Here is a 20555-nt window from a genome sequence, read left to right as displayed (position 1 = left end):
AAGTGTTTGTAGGGGTCCCTCATGTGTTGAGAGACTCATGGCATTGCCTTGAGAGATTGAGAGAGGTGAAGGAAAATAATGGTTTGTATGTTTTTTTAACCATCGATGTAGTGAATTTGTTTTCTACCATCCCCCACCTAGAAGGATTAGAGATGTTCCGTGAGAGTCTAAATATGTGTAACAATATTGACAAGAGTAGGATTGATTTACTTTGTGAATTGATGGAAATGGTCCTTTTGAACAATTTTATTAAATTTGAAGGGGAGATGTTTCAGCAATGCTCAGGTGTAGCAATGGGCGCCAGGTGTGCCCCTATTTTTGCGAACATGGTCCTTTTAGCATGGGAAAGAACATTTGTTTTTCCAACTAGATTCATGCAGAATATAATTTTATATAATAGGTTTTTAGATGATTTACTTATTATATGGAAAGGAGATGAGGCTGAGGCAGTTGAGCTTGTTGAATATCTGAATAGTACCACTAGCTTTTTGAAATTTACGTTCGAGTGGAATAATGATCGTATTAATTTTTTAGATATTACAATATTCAAGAGTGGGGAAGGTTTATCTAGTACCATATACAGAAAAGAAAGCTATTCAAACTCATTATTGCATTTTAAGAGCTGTCACCCTTACCACCAAAGGAAGGGGGTGGCTAAGGGGCAGATGGTGCGGATTTCTAGGCTAGTGAGTGATGAATTTTTGTTCAAACAGGAAATGTTTAAATTGATTGGTATGCTCATTGACAGGGGATATCCGCTTAAATTGTTATTGAATTTAAAAAGAGAGATTTGTAGAAAGAGAATTTCTTTATATTCACCAATTTTGAACAATGTAAGTGGGGTAGATGTGAGGGTGAATAGTTTTGAAGTACCTAATGTATTAACTTCTTTGGGATCATGTTTTATTTTAAAGTTCAGTGAAAAAGCCACAGAAATTATAATGGTTTTATGTAAGATGTGGGAATACTGTTTAAGTAGTACTACGAAAGAGATTGTAGGCATGAGTCCTAAGATAGTCTTTAGCAAGGGTGACAATTTGAAAGGAATTTTAGAAAGGGAGGTAAGGAATAGGACATCTAGGATGTCAAAATGTGGTTGCTGTAGATGTTGCAGGTATATAGCAGAGGGCACATATGTTTGTGTGAAAGGGTGTGGGCATACTTTGCCTTGCCCGGGTGCTTGTAATTGCAATACAAAGAATTTGGTATATGTGGCCTCCTGCATAACCTGTGATGCATTTTATGTGGGTATGACTACCCGTAAATTACGTGAAAGGATTATTGAACATGTTAGAGCAGTCAAGAATAAGGACCCACATAATGCATTATATCTTCATAGTGCTATTTGTAAGGGGTTTAAAAAGTTTGTATTTTTTATAATAGATAGGGTGTTTACTGAGCAGGGAGGTGATGTTAGCAATAGAGTAGCCTTGTTAGAAACAATATGGCAGTTGAGATTAAATGCCACAAGGCAACCGGGCATTAATGATTATATCTCAATAAAACCAGTTTTGAAGCATAGGGCCAGTATTGTATAGTTAGTCAATTTTTGATTAAAGTTTATGTAAAGGAAGGACGTATATATATATTAACATTCATATAGAATAAAATGTAATGTTTTATATGTGATTTTTATATGTGAATTTTAAATGTTATTTTTAAAGTGATTTTAAAATTGATAAATATATATTGTTGAAATGAATTTGTGTGCTTTGCTGCACAAAATTGGTGTGATAATTGTTGTTTAATTGAATGGGTTTGGGATGTCAGTAAGTTTATTGTATAAAAGGGTTGTGCTTGTTTTGTAACACTGACTAAGCCAATTATTTGGTTAAAGCGCTTAGTCGGTGTGTATTAAAAGACATACTTTCCAAGGCTTGGTGTGGTTGCTGGTTACTTGAAGCAGTTGTCGTGATTTCTTTATTCTTAGTTCCTTACCCTGGTTTGGAACTACCACTTACCTCTTTACTCTAAATCCAGAGCAGGCTTTGCCACAGCAGTTCTGCAGGGCCTTATAGCCACTCCTAATTCTATTTAGACCCAGCTGCCCAACCTCAGCTTTGGGATTCAATCCAAGTGTAATGACTACAACAGTGAAACACGAGGAACATTGTACAGTTGTGTACCTACCATAAATGTAGATGTTAGAGTGTATTCACTGTTGCAGTCCAGGTTACCCACCCACCATCCCCCTTTCTTTGCTGGGACTTATCTGTACTTCTCTGTTCTATACAACCTATGTGGTGTATTTGCTTGTAGGATGAAGGTGTTGTTTATTTTAGTGCATGCTTTTATAAGCAATGTTTTTTTAGCCTACCCTTTTGGGGGCACCTGACATCTGGGGCAAGAAAAACTGAAGAAAATGGCATCTGATACATCTTTTATACCCCCTGGCACACTGACGTCAGGGAAGAGGTGATGGCAACCGACGCCGGACCAGGACTTTGGAATTCAGGCCGACTGCGGGTAGCCTGCCAGCAGGATAACCCTAGTGTAATGACTGCAACAGTGAATACACTCTAATATCTACATTTATGGTAGGTACACAACTGTACTTTTTTTGTCACGTTATGTGAGTTTTTCTTGCTTTTTCAACTGATCTCCATCACCCTTCCTCCCTTAACATACAGGTTTCAAGAAATGCAGTTCCTATGGGCATAAGATCCCCAATTCTGATGCCCACAGGGAGTGCGTTTACTGCTTGGGTGCTGCCCATTTGGGCACCCAGTGCCCTATTTGTACAGGGTTTAATTCCTGGGGACTTAGTGATAGGAGGAATGAACTTCTCTTGAGGGGTCTGTTGCCCTTTTCCTTGTCCACTGGGGCTCAAACCCCTCTGATAAGTAGTCCGATAAAGGGATGCCTGACCCAGTTCCTAAGGAGAAAGACTTCAGGAAGTGGTTCCCCATAATTTCTCCCAGATTTGCTCTGATAATTGATCCTCCAAACAAAATCTCAAAACAGTCTGATCCGACCTTCTCAGATCATATCTCATCCAAGGCTAAGTTGCCTCGGACTTGGGTTTCCCCACTTCTCACCAGATCCGATATCTCCTCAGTCCCATTCCTTTTTCCTACAGGAAACACAGAGGAGACTCTCCAGACCACCTTCAGCTAGCTCCTCTCTTATGTTCTCCAGGAGCCTATCTGAAGCAGAGGTGGATAGAATGATAAGGAAGTTCCTCAGAGCTGAAATCCAGATCTGGGTGATCCCAACTCCTTGTCCTATGGGACCCATGAGACTGTCCTGCACCCAACCTCAAGTGATATTTTCTCCTCCGATTTGACCTGTTTTGGTGCTCTTGGTGCCTAATTCCCTCTTCAGATCCAAAGACAGGTTGTTCTTCCATTCCGACCATGTTCTTGAGTCACCTCGTTCTGACCCTTTTCAAGCAGGCTGACTCTGAGCCAAAGTGTTGGTGCCAGCTCCGGAGGATTAGGGTCAACTTCTAAACTGTCAGAGCTGCCCTGCCCCTTGGAGCCTTGGCACTGGACAACTAGAGTCCAGCTGCCCCTTCCTCTTGACAGGGAGTCTGTGGTGAGTCGGGGCACCACAACACAGGTAGCTTCAACTTCAGTGTTGCTAGCTGCTGTGTCCAAGGGACATTTTGCCATTAAGGTTGTGGAGAAGGCCTTCTCTTTACTGTAAGTGGGGGGCATCCTTACCCGCCCCCCCCCCCTTGGACCCTGCTTGTCTCCCACCATCTAATTTGAGATCTGAGCCTCTCAGGTCTATACCACTGGGACAGCCAACCTGATCAAACCTTAAGTTAGTCCTTCCTAAAGACTCCTCTATCACTTCTGATACCTAGGCAGACCATCCCACTGATGATATCCCTAGGAAGAGAACGTGTAAAAGGTTTCACGTAGATCCTCCCCCCAGGAATCGTTCATAGAGAACACTGAGTTTAATGAAGTGGAGGGGTCCACAAGATCTACCCATGATCATTTCTCCTTTGCAGAGATCTTGGGACTTCCCAAGCAAAAATATGGACGGTCTTCTAAACCCCCTTCCCAGTAGGAATTAGTGTTTCTGGATGCTTTTGGGTCTGGCCCAGCTACATCCTGGGTGGTCCCACCAGCTGATGAGTTGATAGACCTTGTCTCACACCATGCATGGAAGGAGCTGGATACCATGGAGCGTATCGCCAGCCAATCCGTTAAGTTTTTAGCTCCCCCGAAAGAGGCCACTGGAGCAAGGGAGTCTCTGTAGATGCCATGGATGCTGTGGCAGCCACTAAAAAAGAGCATTTGGAGTGGAGCTCATGTGCATAACAGGGAGTCTAGGGCCTTTGATAAATTTGGCAAGCATGTTTATGCTTCATTGACCTTTTACCCTGCGGTTTCTGAATTATCTGGCATACTTTACCAGTTTACCTGCGGTCTCTGAATTATCTGACATACTTTACCAGGTTACAAAGAGATATGACTAAAGAGCTCTCCAAGTCTCTTTCTGGGTCCAGATCTGTAGCTAACCAAAATAAAGCTTCACAATTTGCCAACCTTTTGTCCATTTCTAATGCGTCATTGTGTCTTGACATCTTGCACTACTGACGGTTTCTCAAAGACAGGAGGTTCAGGCATAGCCATTATAAGGCATGCTTGGATGTGCCTGTGTTATTTTCGTGGAGCCCTTCAAGACTTCGCCCATCACTGCTCCCTTTAATCTATCATCCTTGTTCATCCCCAAAGTGAAGGAAACTCTCTCCAGAAGTGAGCAAGATAGAAAGGTCTTGTCTGCCATTTTGATCCGTTTTTCTAACCCTGAGATCTTACTCTCAGAATCGTTGAGGCGGTAAGAAGATATGGTTTTGCAGATTCCAAGGGCATTTCCAAGACTCACAAGAAGACCATTCTCCCCGGGGCAGGGGGTCTAACAGAAGATGCCACCCTTGTGGCAGAAGTGGCCCACAGAACCAGGCTTTCAGAGATACCTTCTAGAATAAATCCTACCAGCGCTCCTGTAAGGTTGCCCAGCTGCTGCACTATAGAGGCAGTCTGGGAGCACTTGTTTCTTAACCCAGAAGCCTGGGCACCCATCACAAGAGATGCTTGGGTGTGCAGTAGAACCAATCCATAGGTGTTCATACCATTTTCCCAAACCCCACTCTAAAATTGAAAAAGATTCCTGATGTACCACCCAACCAGACGAAGGCAGCAGCCTTGAAAATGGAAAAGCTGCTAGAAAGAGTCATCCAGAAAGTCCCCCCGATCAGTTAGGATTTGAAACTTAGTCAAGATTCTTTTTAGTGCTAAAAAAGACAGGGTAATTGAGACCCATCCTAATCTCAGCAAGCTAAACCAGTATATGCAGTACATGAAATATTCAAAGTTCAGGATGGTCACTGTTCAGTCCATTTTGCCCCTGACTTGTAGTTGGCTATGATGCCAGTATAGTGACATGTCACATTTCACACCTACACAGAATTTGGAGTTCATAGATGCTCATCTTGACACAGTAAATCAGATAGTCATTCTTCCAACAAGAGTGCAAACCCTCTGATCCAAGGTCATGTAAGTGATCTCATGTTCTCCTCCAGCATAACTAGTCTTGCAAACAGAGTCCATGGCAGCAGCAATAACTCTGGTTCCATTAGCCAGATTTCATATGCAGTTTCTGTAGTGGACACGCACAGTACAGTGGTCTGTTTTTCAGCAGCCCTTGTACACTCCAGTCAGGATCACACAAGTTTGCAAGGAACAGCTTTTTTGGTGGATCTGTTCAAAAGTTTCTCAGTGCCGTACATTTGTTCTCCCACTCCCAGTGACCATGGACACCTCCCAGCTGGGGGGAAGTTTTTTGGGAATGACAGTTCAAGGTACGTAGTCCCCAGAAGAGATCATTTTAAACAATGTCCTGGAAATTACAGCAGTCGTCCTAGCATTGCATACTTTTCCAAATACTCTCCCGTCTGTGATGATTGTAATTCAAACAGGCAATACGTCTGTAGTCTGGTACATCAAGAAACGGGTGGTGATGACAGATTTTATCCACTATGACAAGAGGCAGTGAGTGTGTTGAAATGGATGATCCCTTCAGTCTGCTTTCTTGTGGCATCAGAATGCAGCTGCTTAGTTTATCTGTAAGCCCTCTGGCTTTCCCCAGTATGCACATTGCTACAAGAGTAGTCTCTCAATATCAGAGAGGATTTTCCATTGATGTGGTTAGCCATGCTGTGATCTTTTTTTCTTTCCCCCACATGAGTAAGTGCAGTAGATTCTTCACTCTGATCCCTCCACTGGGGGAGCCACTGAGAGATGCTCTAGTACACGATTTGTACTCCAGTCTCCTCTATGCTTATCCCCTGTTGCTTCTAATCTCCAAATTTCTACAGAAGGCTTTCCAGTTGAAGAGCACAGTTACCCTCATTGCACATTTTTGGCCTTGTCAAGTGTGGTTTTCCTCCCTGTGGCTTCATCTCCAGTATCTATCTTGGATACTGGACCCAAATCCAGATCTTCTCTTACCCAGCAGGAATGAAGCTTTCAGATATCAATGGCCTCAAGTTTGACTACATGGTTTCTCCACTTCCAGTGATGGCTAGACAGTCCAGGCTTTCCTCTCCACTCCACTGTATTATCTTATCTTCTCAGAAGGTCTCTACTAGGAAGATTTTTAAAAGTAAATGGAAGAGATTCCCAGTCTGGGCCCTACATAGAGACCTGGATCCCTCATCTTCCCAGTCTCTGAGGTACTTCAATTCCTGGCCTCCATTTTTAACAGGGTGAGTTATTCAACTGTCAAAGTACAATTGAAAGTTGCAAAACACGAAAATGCCAAACAGGAACAAAAGGATGAGCCACTCCACAGTAAAAAAAAAAAAAAAAAAGCACCTATTCAGGCCAAATTCAATAAAACCAGTTCTCGACTTTATTGAAGAAAATAAAACCAATAAGCGCTTTCTTCCTGACCACTTCAGATCATGAATTAATTTACACAAACCATTTATATAGTACAGAGAAAACTGGGAAAAACAATCATTAAAAGTTAGTAAGTTGTTTAAAATGACACACCCCCTTAAAGAAAAATCATGTAAAAACCATGCTTTATATATGAAAACTGGTTAAAATGCCTGCTCACTTTTGTTAGAAAGGAGAGAGGTTTACTGGCAAGTGCATCTCAATGCATCAAGTTGGCCATGCTTAAATGAACGCATTTCCATTGGCGCTCTGTTGAAACTAAAAGCTTTAGAAAGATGTTTCTTTTAAAAAATATATATATTTCTTCTGTCCTATTAAATTAGATATTTTATTATGTTTTTAGAATACAACTTGATTTTTCCACATTTATTTATGCATTTTAACCAGTTTTCATATATAAAGCATGGTTTTTACATGATTGGTCATTTTAAATAACTTATTCACTTTTATTGATTGTTTTACCCAGTTTCTTCTGTACTATATAAATGGTTTGTGTAAATTAATTCATCATCTGATGAAGTTATGAAGTGGTCAGAACGAAAGCGCTTATTTGTTTTATTTTCTTCAATAAAGTCCAGAATTGTTTTTATTGAATTTGGCCGGAATAGGTGCATTTTTTACTGTGGAGTTGCTCATCCTTTTGTTCCTGTTTGGCATCTTCTTGTTTTGCAACAGTTTTTCCTTTTGTATTTTTACAATTGAAAGTTATTTCTAATTTTCATGCTGATGAAAATCGCTCCTCTCTGGCTTCAAAATTGTGCAAAGCTTTTCATAAATGCACCTTTCTACTCAGACCTCCAGTTAAGGACCCTACTCGTCTATGGGATTTGATTATTGTGCTACAAGCTGTGACTCGACCTCCATTTGAACCATTGGCAAAGATGGACCTTAAATTATTGTCCTGGAAAATGATTTTTCTGGTCGCTATCACTTCTACTAGGTGAGTATCTGAACACCAGGCCCTTTCGTCCAGATCTCTGTACTTAATTTTTTCATAAGGATAGGGTTTTCCTATGCATGAACCCATCTTATTTTTTATACCTAAGGTGGCTTCTGAATCCCACATTTATCAAGTTATCAGTCTACCTGTTTTCTTCCCAAAATTTTCAAACTAGGGTGAATACATGCCACATTTTTTGGATGTACACTGACAGCTTAGATGTTTATCTTCAGAGATACAAAGATTACAAGAAGACTGATCTATTATTTGTATCTTTATCCAAGAGCAAATTGGGAAAAGCAGGTCTGAAGTGACTCTAGCTGAATGGTTGACAAATTGTATACCTCTTGTTTACAAAGAAAGACGGTTATCTTTGCCTGAGCTCCGCAAAGCACATTCCACAAGGTCTGTAGCCACATCAGCTGCTTCTTGGTCAAGAATGTTTATTGATTACATTTGTGTTGCTGCCTGTTTGTCCAGTACTCGTACTTTTATTGCTCATAAGTTGGATCTGTTTTCCTGGAATAGGACAGCATTTGGCTCTGCTGTACTCTGGAATATCCTTCCATGATAACCACCCAAAGTTTATCTAGCTTGGGGACTCTGTCCCATCAGTTGAGGAGTGAATAAAAATGCAACATCAGGTACAAATTTATGTACTCACCATAATGATTCATCTATGTTGCCCATTTTCATTCTTCCTCAACTTCCCTCTCTCCATCCTTCTTCCTCTCTTTCTAGTGAGACCTAAGGGATGCTTGGGAACCTGTTTGTTTCCTAGCTCTTTTCTGTACCTATAGCCTCCTTTTTATATTAATTTGGCAATGTGCATTTGTTAGTTGGGGCAGCAGACTCAATCTGAGATATGCTAGGAGAGTAGGGCATTATGGGTAAAGGGAGGAGCTTGAGAGTTGTATCCATGAATCTGGGAAAAGTGGCTGAGCCAGATCTGAGACTCATCAGTTGAAGATGCATCATTATGGTGAGTGCATAACTTTTAATTGTTTGAGAAACTGCTTTTAGAACATTTTCCCTTTTCTCTTTACAGATGGCATCAACAGAGTGTTTGCAGAACCAGGAATCTTCAATTATTCTGTGCTCCTGATAAATGAAGAAACTGATTCTCTTTTTGTTGGAGCCAGAGGAGCAATTTTTGCTTTAGAATTGAATGATATCTCTAAAGCCGTGTCCTATGTAAGCATCAGTATTTCCTTTAAGACAAATAGCAAAATAATGTACATCACTGTCTTGCTTGAATTTAATTGTTGGAAGAAATTGGTGATCTGGTATTGGCAGTTTCATTGTCATCACTTGTAAGGAGAACAGGCCTTAGCACGGCCTCTAAAACCTCAGGCTGCAAGGCTCCTCCTCCTTAACAATGCTGTGCAAATGAGGAACCTTTTATCAAAGATGATTTTATCTTTAATCAGACAGAAGCAACCACTTTTGTCATTGTAGCTCTTCTAATGTTTTGCCTTTTGTACATATTTTAGTTACCATTTTAGCATATGTCAGGTCACTTTGTTCTATTTATTTTATATATAAATACATACAAATATTTCAAGCACGGGCATTAATGCTCTTCTAGCCTGCCAATAAATCAAAACACTTGTTCCCATAATAAGTGTCCAGGCCATTCTTAAACATATCTAAACTAGTACTTGCTTTAATGTAATTTGGTAGTCTGTTCCATGCATCAGCTGCTCTCTGAGAACCTATTAGTACACTTCTCATTACTATAGAATCTTCTTTTATAATTTCTCTGAGTCTTTTGGGGTTCTAATATCATGATGGGAATGGACCTTTCCTAAGTCAGAGGATGATTAAAGTTCATGAATTAACTGTTTCAATCTTTATTTTATCTTTATTTTATTTTACATTTGTTGACCGGGCTAGTCCAACTGGATATATGTCCATTTTCAGCAGAGGCCTGGGGAGAAAAGCTCCACATCAAAAAACATTAATTGCAGTGGTACAATTTAAAGAAACTGGTGAAAAAAATGTAGTTACATACATGGCATCAGGAATTTAAATACAATACCAAAGGAAAACATATGTAGAAAGGTTGTTAATAGGAGAGATTTTCCTCAAGGATAAAAGATCTTTAGATGCTTATAAAAGTGTTAGGCTGTTAGGACAGAAGTGATAGTATGGGAACAAAAGTTAAGTTTGGATGAAATGAATAGTATAGACACACACACAATGTTAATCGGGGTTAATGCAGGGGCAGAGCTATTGAGTTTTGAGGTGAAGTTTGGGTTGAGATTTAAAATTTGGAAGTGAGGAAATTGCAGTAAGATTTTCAGGAAGAGTTTTCCAGGTTTTTGCAACTGTGTTAGAGAACAAGGAATTACCAGCCATATTGTTGGATTTAGTGGATGATATGAGTAGTTTATTTGAAGAGCGTGAGCTTTTAAGGTTACTGTAAGGGGTAATAAGGATAGTGAGTATGGGAGTTTTAGAGGGTTTGTACAGGATTTTGTGAACTATTGTAAGTTGGTGAAAAAGAATCAAATTCTGCAGTAAAAAACATCCTAAGTGTTTTAGGTTTAAGCAGTGGTGGGTTCTAAATGTAGAGCCAGAGGCAAATCTGACAATATTATTGTATGCAACTGCAAGTTTGCTGTAGTTCCTTTTGGACAGATTAGTGTAAATAGGGGAAGCATAGAGGAGAGTGGAGATAAGATGGGTATGGGCAATGGTAGTTCTGGCAAGAGGATTAAGGAAGGGTTTAATTCTGTAGAGGGAGCCCAGCTTTTGTAGTGTTGTTAATGTGAGTATCAACATTTAGGTTGTCTATCTCAACTCCAAGGAATCTGGTTGTTAGATCAGGTGATATAATCGTGGCGTTTGATTTTACTGCGAAGTGTAGAGGAGTAGATTTTTGGGTGGGAGAGAAAAGTAAGAGTTTTTTTTTTTCGGTTCAGGATTAGGCATAGTTTTAAGAACCATGTCTCAACAGTCTGCAATACCTGCTGGGTGAGGGTGAACAGTTCAGAGGAAGATGAGGCTGAGCAGATTAAAGTAGAATCATCTGCATATTTTATGCAGGTGGCTTGGGGAATATTATTATGAAGGTCATTAATGAAGATAGAAAAAAGGAGAGGGCCCCAGGATGGAGAATTGAGGGGACACCAAGGGTAATAGGAAGGTGGTTGGATAAGTTATTATACCAACGCACTGCCTGTTGTGAAGATAGGATTGGAACCATTTTACTGAGCTTGTGTGTAGTGCAAGGGATTTTAGTAAATGTATCAATAGCTGGTGGTTAACCATGTCGAAAGCTTTAGATAAGTCTATAAAGAGGGCTGAGGTAAGAATATTGTTAGAATTTTTATTAATGCAGTCAGAGAAGGATAGGAGGACAGAGGTGGTGCTATGGAATGGTCTGAAAGCATGTTGACAGTTGGCCAGTAGATTGTTAAGTGATGGAGGAGTTGTTTGTGTATGCATCTTTCCATGGTTTTGGCCAGGGGGGAGAAGTAAGGCTATGGGTCGATAATTTGAGAGTTCAGTAGAGTTACCACCTTTGTGAAGGGGAATAATGTGGGATATTTTCCATAATGATGGGATGTAACCTTCAATGAATGGTTCTATTAATCAGGATGGAATCTTTGATGTTAGCCAGAAGTGCTGTTTGCAGCACCTGCAGTGTGCCCAGTAATGACTAGAAGAAAACCACCAATAAAACATTCAGTATATAAAAACTACTAAGCCAGTGAATAAAGTTGCAACCGCAGAGGATGTTTTAAAATGTTTCATTCAGTCTTCTTCCAAAAGCCATTCCCATGACCAGGAAGACCCCGTGCTTGAAGTAATTGATGATCCTTCCATGGAGCAGTCCCCAATAGACAAACCAGATGGATGAGTGAGCAGAGTTAGATACCAACAAATCTTATCGAAAAATGGGAGGCAGCTGATGGAAAGATTCACTGGCCATAAAAACACAAGGAGAAAACCACCAATAAAACACTCAATATATAAAAACTGCTAAGCCGGTGAATAAAGCTGCAACCACAGAGAATGTAGCAAAACTTTAATAAAATCATTCTGGCGCCTCGGCAAAAAAGCCTTCCAGGAGTCAATAATACATAGACTGTTAGACTTTTATTCTGGAATAGTTTATATTAACAACAACACCAAACTTCCTGTAGAGAAAACTAATGGGAGTATAAATAGAAATGTACAATATGGTAATAGAAGGGTATATTTTGTAACTACATTTAATGTTCTAAGTCAGGAAATAGTAGATATTGTTAGATACTATTGGCCTTTCCTTATTGATAATAGGGATGGTATAAAGAACCTATATAGTGTTCCGTTCATCTCCTATAAGAGAAATAGGAATATTAAAGACATGGTAGTACATAATATATTCATAACCCTGATTGATAAGTTTGCTATACATCCTGGTAGTTGTGGAACCTTCCCTTGTGGAAAGTGTTCTCTAAATGTTAATATAGTTAGATCTTTTGACAGTATTAATAAAATTAGATTCTGTCCTACATCAATGTATACATGCACTGCTAAAGCAGTAGTGTATGCCCTTTCATGCCCTTGTGGCCAGTTTTATATAGGGGAAACAAAAATAATTTTTAAATAGAGGCTCCAAGAGCATGTTAGGGATATTAGGAATAACAACCTTGTAAATCCTGTTGCCTTGCATTTTAGTTTGAGACATAATAGTGATTTTTCTATTTTAAAAGCATGTATTCTAGAACAGGTTTTATCTAGGGGTGAGGGGGTGGTAAAAAAGTTGTTACATAAAGTAACATTATTCATTTTGAAATATAATACTTAGTCCCCTGTTGGAGTGAATAATGAAAATAACTGGAAAGTTTTTCTTTACAGAATGTATTTAATTGTTTGATTTAATTGTGCCTAATATATTAGAGTTGTTTTTTGCTATGTATTATTGACTCCTGGAAGGCTTTTTTGACGAGACGCCAGAGTGATTTTATTAAAGTTTGGCTTAGTAGTTTTTATATGCCCAGTAATGACTCCTCTTGCAATTCATATGGAGTTCTATGCATCGGTAGCATATCTAAATACAACTGTAGATTCCTTTTTATAAGACCTGTTGCTCCTGCTGCTACTGGAACTCAGTGTCTTTCTTCCAAAATCTTGTTTCTGCCTACAAATCCTGATATTTTATGACTTTGTCTCTCTCTGTATGCAAGACAGTATAGTCACTGGGTGTAGCAATTTCATTGATCAATGCTACTTTTGTCTTCTTTTTACAGACTACTATTTCTGGTTCTCTCACATCTATCTCTTGAATTGTTGGTAATGGGTGAGCCCATGTGATGTAGACAACTTCATTTTTTTATGATGCTTTGTGGCTCATATTTCCAGTGTTTTTCAGCTACTTCAGTATTAAAATGTATGCACAATCCCTAGTGCAACAGTCTTAACACATTATTATGCCTTTCAGTATATAGTTCTTCTGCCACTAGTATGTCACAACCAGCAACAATGTGTGCAACTGTTTCCATTTCTGTTTTACAATACTTACATTTGTCTGTTTCTCCCACATGTTCAAATGACTTTTTAAACCAATGTTTATGTAGTCTACTATCTCGGGCTGCCAGTATTAACCTTTTATCTTTTGGTTTGAATTAGTCTCTCCTTAAACATTCCTGTGTTCGATCCTTAACATGAGGTTGTTTCAGGAGTTTTCTATACTTGCAACTGTATTTATGCATTTTCCACATTTCTTGTCTTCTCATCTGATTCTTCACCTTATTTTCTTTCTTTTGGCACATTCAGTTGCTGCCTGATTTTTATTTACTTCTGATTTGGTTTCGGTTCCTGCTTGATGCTGATATGCTTCTGATAGACTAAGCAGGGAAGTCATCTTAGATTTATTCTCATGTTTGGGTCTTGTGAGGTCCTCGGATATGTATGCAGTCCCAAGATTGCCAATCTATACACACAATCAGTTTTAAGGAGGCCCATACCTCCTTCGGAATGGGAAATATATAATCGTGGTATGCAGGGATTTTTATAAATCATTTGATGAGCATGAAGCATTCCTTCTCGTTTTCCTGTCTAATCTGTCAAACACCTTTTGGAGCCAGTCAGTCACTCCAAAACTGTAAGTTAAGACAGGAAGAGCAAATTGGTTTATAGCTTGAACTTTGTTCCTAGATGTCGATCCTGTTTTCAGGATTAAATTCTTCTAAAATATTCCTTACTGAGTTTTATTCACATTTGTTCATATTTTGTTGTTGATCCTTCAATTCCCAAATATTTATACACTCCCTCTTGCTCAAGTTCTTTTGTATCATATTCTTGTCCTAAATTGATGGTTTCTTGGTACTGCAGCTTTCCTACTTTAAAGATTGGTTTTGCACATTTATGAAAACCAAATGACATTCTTAAATCTGAAAAAGTTTTGACTAGCAATTTCGTTTTCAGTTTCTCATCTGATGAGCTATACAATTTTAAAACATCTATAAAGAGAAGATAAGTCTTTACAGTTTGTTGCTTTCTGGGAGACAAATTATAGCCATGACCTAATCTATTAAGCAGACAGCTTAATGGGTTAAGGGGAAAGGCAGCAATGACAGCAAGTCACCCTGGAATATCCCCCTTTGAATTTTTATCCCTGGAATAATAATTTGTCCTTTATTATGGCTTAACTGCAAAGTGGTTTGCCACTGTTTCATTGTCGCTGTGATGTAGTTTATCAGTATAGGGCGTATCTTATACATTTTTAAGCACTCGCTTATCCATGAATGTGGGATGCTGTCAAATGCTTTTTTTGTAGTCTATCCATGCCATACTTGGATTCTTCCCCTTTTTCCAGTTCTCTACTATGACTTTAACAATAAATGATCCTTTGCTTCATATGACTTTCTTTTATTACTCTTTTGTCCTATTGCCATAATTGAGTTTTCTTCTAAATGACTATAAACTCTGTTGGCATCTATTCCAGTGTATAGTTTGTATGTCGTCGGAAGGCAAGTTTAGTCTATAGTTTTTAGGATAGCTTGCCGTTTCACTCTTAAGTAGAAGCATTGTTTTTCCTGTTAGCCATGCTGGTGTCTGTCTGAGGTGCGCATATAAATAGTTCTTACTTGTGTCTAAATCTTCATGGAAAGATATTAATACTTTTAGCCAGACATTTGATACTGCGTCAGGGTTTGGGCTTTTCCAATTAGAGGCTTTTCTTAACTTTGTTTGTCTATTTGTTACTTCATCCCATTTCTTATCCTGTAAATTTGAACTTCTTATTCTTGCGTTTTACTTCTATCCATTTAGCATCTATATGTTCCACGGGAGCTACATAAATATTTCTTTAGAATTTATCTATTTCTTCTTTTTTGGTGGTCTTTCAATTCCTTTTACCTTGTTAACCAACTCTCTCAAACTTTTTTCAGTCATCAATAAATTGCTTATTTTGTATCTTTCCTTTATATTTATGTATCTTTTAAGTTTTTCTGCCTGTGCTGATATTTTTAGTTTATTATTTGCAATAGTGCACGATAAATCCTGATCTATTACAATACTATGCATTGCTTTTATCACGTCTATCTTTGAGTATTTTGTTGATCTCTTCCCTCGTCTATACTCTTCAAGCAATGACACTTCATTTCTTAATTGCTTTATAGTTTTCTCTATTTGATACTTCCATGATGGCATTCAATGTCTCCCTGTCATTTCTCTTACTACCTTGTGTTCTTGTGGTAGGACTTTATCTATTATAAATTTGGCTGCACAGTAGTGTATTCTGTTTACCTCTGTTATATTGAATGAATCTCAATGGACAGTTCTAATTACTGTGTTCCTTTGTTTTATCAAACTTCTAACCTTTTTGATTTTTATTGATCTTTTATTAAGCTTAATATGTCTATCCATCTCTCTTAAATCAAGCATCTCTTCTCCGAGATCATTTTCTTCTCAACTGAGGGCATATTCTCTGTTCTCCATTTCTTGCGGGCATTCTATAGAAAGTTCTAGAGTATCTTCCTGTGCCACTTTCTCTTCAGTTTCACTCTGTCATCGGTTGCTCTTTCATATGGTACTCACTGGCCTGTCACTCCATGACATTGACTGTGTCAGAGTTGCCACAGTTTCCTGTTCTTTCCCATGCTGTATAGCTCCAACTGGACATTTGTTCTGATTACCTATGGGAGGCTCCAAATATCTTCATATGTCACCTGATTAGATGCTTCCTGCTCTACTGTTTTTCTCCTTAATTTGGGTGTCCATTGCTCTATCCTGTTGTGTTATGTGGATTAAATTTTCTACACTAAATCCTTCATTTTGCAGGTAATCCATAACCTCACCTTCTATTTCTTTAACTTCTCCATTAGTAATCCTCTCTTCTACTTTTCCACTTTGCTTTCATATTTTTTGTATTGTAAAATTTTCCATATCCGGATGGCACTGCCTTTATTTCTCTTCAAATATCTTTAGTGCTGCTCTTTTTGCATTTATTTTTGCTTTCTCCTTTGCATAAATATTGCACCATATTAGATCTCTTTCTTTCCCATTTCCTTATTTCTTCAGATGTCTCCTGCTCCTGTTTCTTTTTACCTTGGGGACTAGTTCCGTCATGCTGTGATATAACCTGTTACACTTTCTACACTGAATCCTTCACTTTGCAAATATTCCATAACTTCAGCTTTTATTTTTTTAACTTCTACTTGACTAATCTTCTGTTCTGCAGTCCCTCTTTGTGGTCTTATTTTATTGTGAAATTTTCCATATCTGGATGCCTTTGCCTGTGAAAATTTCTCTCTGAATATCTTTGGGACTGCCTTTTTGTGTTAATTTGGCTTTCTCCTTTGAATACATACTGCTCCATATCAGATCTTTCCCATGTCATATTTCTTTTTTATACCCTTCAAATGTCTCTACATTTTGTTCTTTAAATTTTCACACTTCCTCAGTTGCTTCTTCTTCCAGATGGCACAAGGTTTCTTGGTCTGTATTGTGTTTTTCATGGATCTGTTGTATTAATAAACACATTTTTTTATTTGAAGCTTCTGACAGTTTTTCTTGTGAAAGTATTTTTCTTTCCTGTAATTTCTCTTAATTTTTTCGTATATCTTTTGTCTAGAAATTCTGGGCTTCTTGCATAATAGCAACAATACATATTTTCTTTCTTATCCTCAGCAGTCAACACAACCGTCTGGATGGGGTTCTGACCTATCAGGTTTTGTGATTTCTGTGGACTGTTGCCTTCTAGAAGTTGGGGGCCATCCTTCCCCTGGGCCCTGGCCCCATTGTAGAAATATTTCTGTGTCTTTAGGATTCTACACTGTCATTTTTTCCAGTCTTGGTATCAGTGTGCCTACCAGGATTGTGCACTTTTTTTATTCTGGGACTTGTGCATCCAGCTACCTTTATTTTTTAACCTGCTTCTGTCTATGATATATGTCATCTAAAACGCAGTCTATATATCAGTGTAGTCTTGGGGAGATTTTGTGAAAAAACAGGATCCACCTCTTGAAGGTACTCACCAAGACTTGAGAGATGAATTCAGTTCCAGCAAAACATCTCTCCTTTTGCTGATTTTATCATCTCTCCATTCGGACCCAGTAATCTTCTGCATAAGGCTGTCTGATGATTCTCTAGTACTTTTTGATAACCCCAAACATTCCTAGAGATAGTTGTCTCTAAATGCCCTATATATCTGAATAAGATCTCCTCTTCGATATCTGTAAGACACGCTGTACAAGTTCAGATATTTTAGTCTTTCATAATAACTTAAATTTTCACATCCATGGATTGGTATATTTCCACTGTACTCTTTCCAGTTTGCTCATGGTTGTTTTCTTATAGGGTTTCCATGTTGTTGTTCCACGCTCAAGTTTGGGTCGATGTAACTAATAAACAATGACTTCATCATTTCTGATTTCCTAGACTATATAAATCTTTTTATACAACCTATAGTTCTATAACTATCATTAACCATATACCAACAAGCAATCACATAATCACGTATGCCAATTAAACAGTTATCATAATTTACACATCCTTGAACAATTAATACAGTATTTAACCCAAAAATTCCTTGTTACAAGGTGTTTAAAACTTCTTGAACAGTATAACATTTTATATATATATATATATATATATATATATATATATATATATATATATAAAATTTTATTTTATTTTTTTTTTATTAAGCATGTTAAACATTAATTTCCTGATTTAAACCAGCAGGGAACAAAGTTTTATAATTCAAAATTAATTTAGTTTGTAATTGTAAAAGATTTCCTATATATAATCACCCCCTCTAGGCAAAAAAGGTTTAGCAAGAACACAGTAAAAGAATCCAGAGTCCACAACACCATGTGTTTCCATAAAGTGCTTAGCCACAGGACTAATTTTATTCCTATTTCTGATGTCATCCAGGTGTTCTAAAATATGGACTTTAATCCTATGTTTTGTCTGACCCACATACCACTTCTGTTTAGAACATTTACAACCTATAATGTATACTACTCCTGCAGAATTAGTTGACGGTCCTTTGCCATATACTGCCTCCCATTAATTTTCAAGCATGATAAATTCCTACTCCTAGGGCATACACAACAATGGCCATATGCAAACATACCAAATGACTGCCTAATCACATTCATGGGCACATATACATAATTCAACATTTCTTTGAGGTTACTAGTACTTTTAAAAGATAACCTAATGTGTTTTGGGAAGAAATGACTAATATTCTCGTCCTCATTAATAATGTACCAAAATCTTTTCACAGTATTCACCACATTCCCAGAGAAAGGCGAAAACCTGGTAATAAAATATGATGTTAAGTTGTCTATCTCGCCTTCATTCTTGCTGGATGGGTTCGGAGCCGACCTTGGCTCCGACTCGGCCACTCTAAAAGCTCGAGAGTTGGTTCCACCGGCTCGAGGCTCCCCTTATATCCCACAATGCTAGGCGAGAGTTACCTCAGATCTCGTTTGCCGCTACAGCGATCGAGGTGTTGGTTTTCTACCGGCTTGTTGGTAAGTGTATTTCAGTAAAGTTAGAATACTTAAACCCCTATATTTTTAAGTTTAACTACTTTTCCCTTAGTTTAGTGGATTTCTACCCCTGTTTTTCATAAAATCCCGTTTTCTTCCCACAAGAACTTAAAAGTTCTCCCTCGGGCCTTCTGGCCTTCCCCCATTCCCTAGTGGTGTGTGTGTGTTGCTCTTAATTAAAACTTTTAGTTAATTGTTTTATTTTTGAGTTTTAAAATAAGATAAGTGTAATCAGTGTGTCTGACTGTGTGTGGTTACACTTTCTTGTTTTAGGATGTCTAAAGACACAAAGGTCTCAGGCTTCAAGAAGTGTGATGCGTGCTGTCAGAAAATGTCTCTGACAGACGGTCACACTTCTTGTGTCTACTGCCTGGGGCCTTTGCACCTGCAGGACTCCTGTGCTGTATGCCACGGCTTCAGTCCCAGGGTCCTGCAGGAAAGAAAGAACAAGTTGATCCTAAGGGGTCTACTTAAGCCTGAGGATTCCCTTTCTGTCTCTGGGAAGCCCTCCAAGGCTTCTAGGTCCTCGGCTCCAGCTTCTGAGCCGAGACCTAAGGCTTCTAAACCTGCGCCTGCACCGGCCCCGGCTGGAGCCGATGAGTCTACAGCTTCTGTGGTTCCCTGCCCGGCTGGAGCCGAGGTATTAGAAATCCTTGTTGGCTCCGACCAGACCTTCGGAGCCGACATCTAGAAGAGATCTAGGTCACCATCCCTTGGCTCCGCTCATTCGCTCCAGCATCTCCTCTGCTGTCTGAACGAGCCATAAATCTCACTCCTCTAGGTCATCGAGGCTGTCGGATCATGACCTTCAGAGGGTAGTGAGTCGACTTCTTAAGTCCGAGGCACTGGCCCAAATGCTTCAGAGCCCGACTCATCAGTCGATGCCTGCCCCTGTCCATCAATATGTTCCTCCTCCGACTCCGTTGAGCTCGGAGCCGGGCGCTGAACCGAGACTGTGGTAGCGTTGGAGCCGATACAGATGTCTTCGGCCCGTCCGGCTCCGATTTCTTCTTCAAGAATCTCGGCGCCGGACTTCCTCGTCGGCTCCGAGGGGTGAGTGGCATCGACCCTTGTCCGACCCCGCTCTTCCTCTCGGAGCTTCGGCGCTGGTGAGTTCGGCTCCGACATCGGCCTCGAGCCATCACTGTCGGTGCCGAGGGAGGTTCTCAGCTTCTCGGAGCGGGACCTCTGGCTCTGCCTGACAGGGGTGCTCGAGGTCATGCGGACTGTGTTAGAGCCTGGCTCTACTCCACAGTCGGCTCCGCCCCTCCCCCACGGTGCCTCAGGTCAAGTCGACTCACTCCCTCATCCCGGACCGCAGAGAGCCAGCTCCTCAGGAACCCCTGTGGGATCTCATCCTCTTCCAAGGCCTCTCCTGATTTGACAGAAGAGCCCCTCGGAAGAGGAAGTGTAAGAGGAAACACATTGACTCACCTGAGTCCATCACATCTGACACAGATTTAGAGGATTCCGAGGGTTCCCCCGTTCCCCTTCTGAAGATGTCTCTTTGCAGACATTCTAGAAATCCTCAAGCAGAGGGAAATTGGCCAGCCCTCAACCCTTCGGAGGATGAATCTGTGTACCTTGAGGCGCTTGGCTCTCGTCCTTCCACCTCCTGGGTGTCCCCTTTGACCCCCTCATGCAGGTGGTGGCTAAAAGGCATGGACAGCTCCTGATTCAGTGGACCCCACTCCCAGG

At 39.6% G+C, this 20555-nt stretch overlaps 1 protein-coding gene across 5 annotated transcripts in view; it reads left to right on the top strand.

Moving 5' to 3' along the window:
• The window catches only part of LOC122787298 (semaphorin-4D-like), a 2116148-nt gene that overhangs the window by 294648 nt on the left and 1800945 nt on the right, over positions 1–20555 (top strand). For 4 of the 5 annotated variants that reach the window (XM_044053927.1, XM_044053925.1, XM_044053926.1 and 1 more), the window contains exon 3: positions 8909–9054. The exons of the other annotated variant lie outside the window; for it this stretch is intronic. In XM_044053927.1, the coding sequence (XP_043909862.1) occupies positions 8909–9054 (146 nt within the window). The remainder of the gene's footprint in view (positions 1–8908; positions 9055–20555) is intronic. 5 annotated transcript variants of the gene reach the window in all.

The sequence above is a fragment of the Protopterus annectens genome, chromosome 13.part0 (assembly GCF_019279795.1).
Source record: "Protopterus annectens isolate FY-2018-M chromosome 13.part0, PAN1.0, whole genome shotgun sequence".
Taxonomy (NCBI): domain Eukaryota; kingdom Metazoa; phylum Chordata; order Ceratodontiformes; family Protopteridae; genus Protopterus; species Protopterus annectens.
This window is presented reverse-complemented; position numbering and strand designations above follow the sequence as displayed.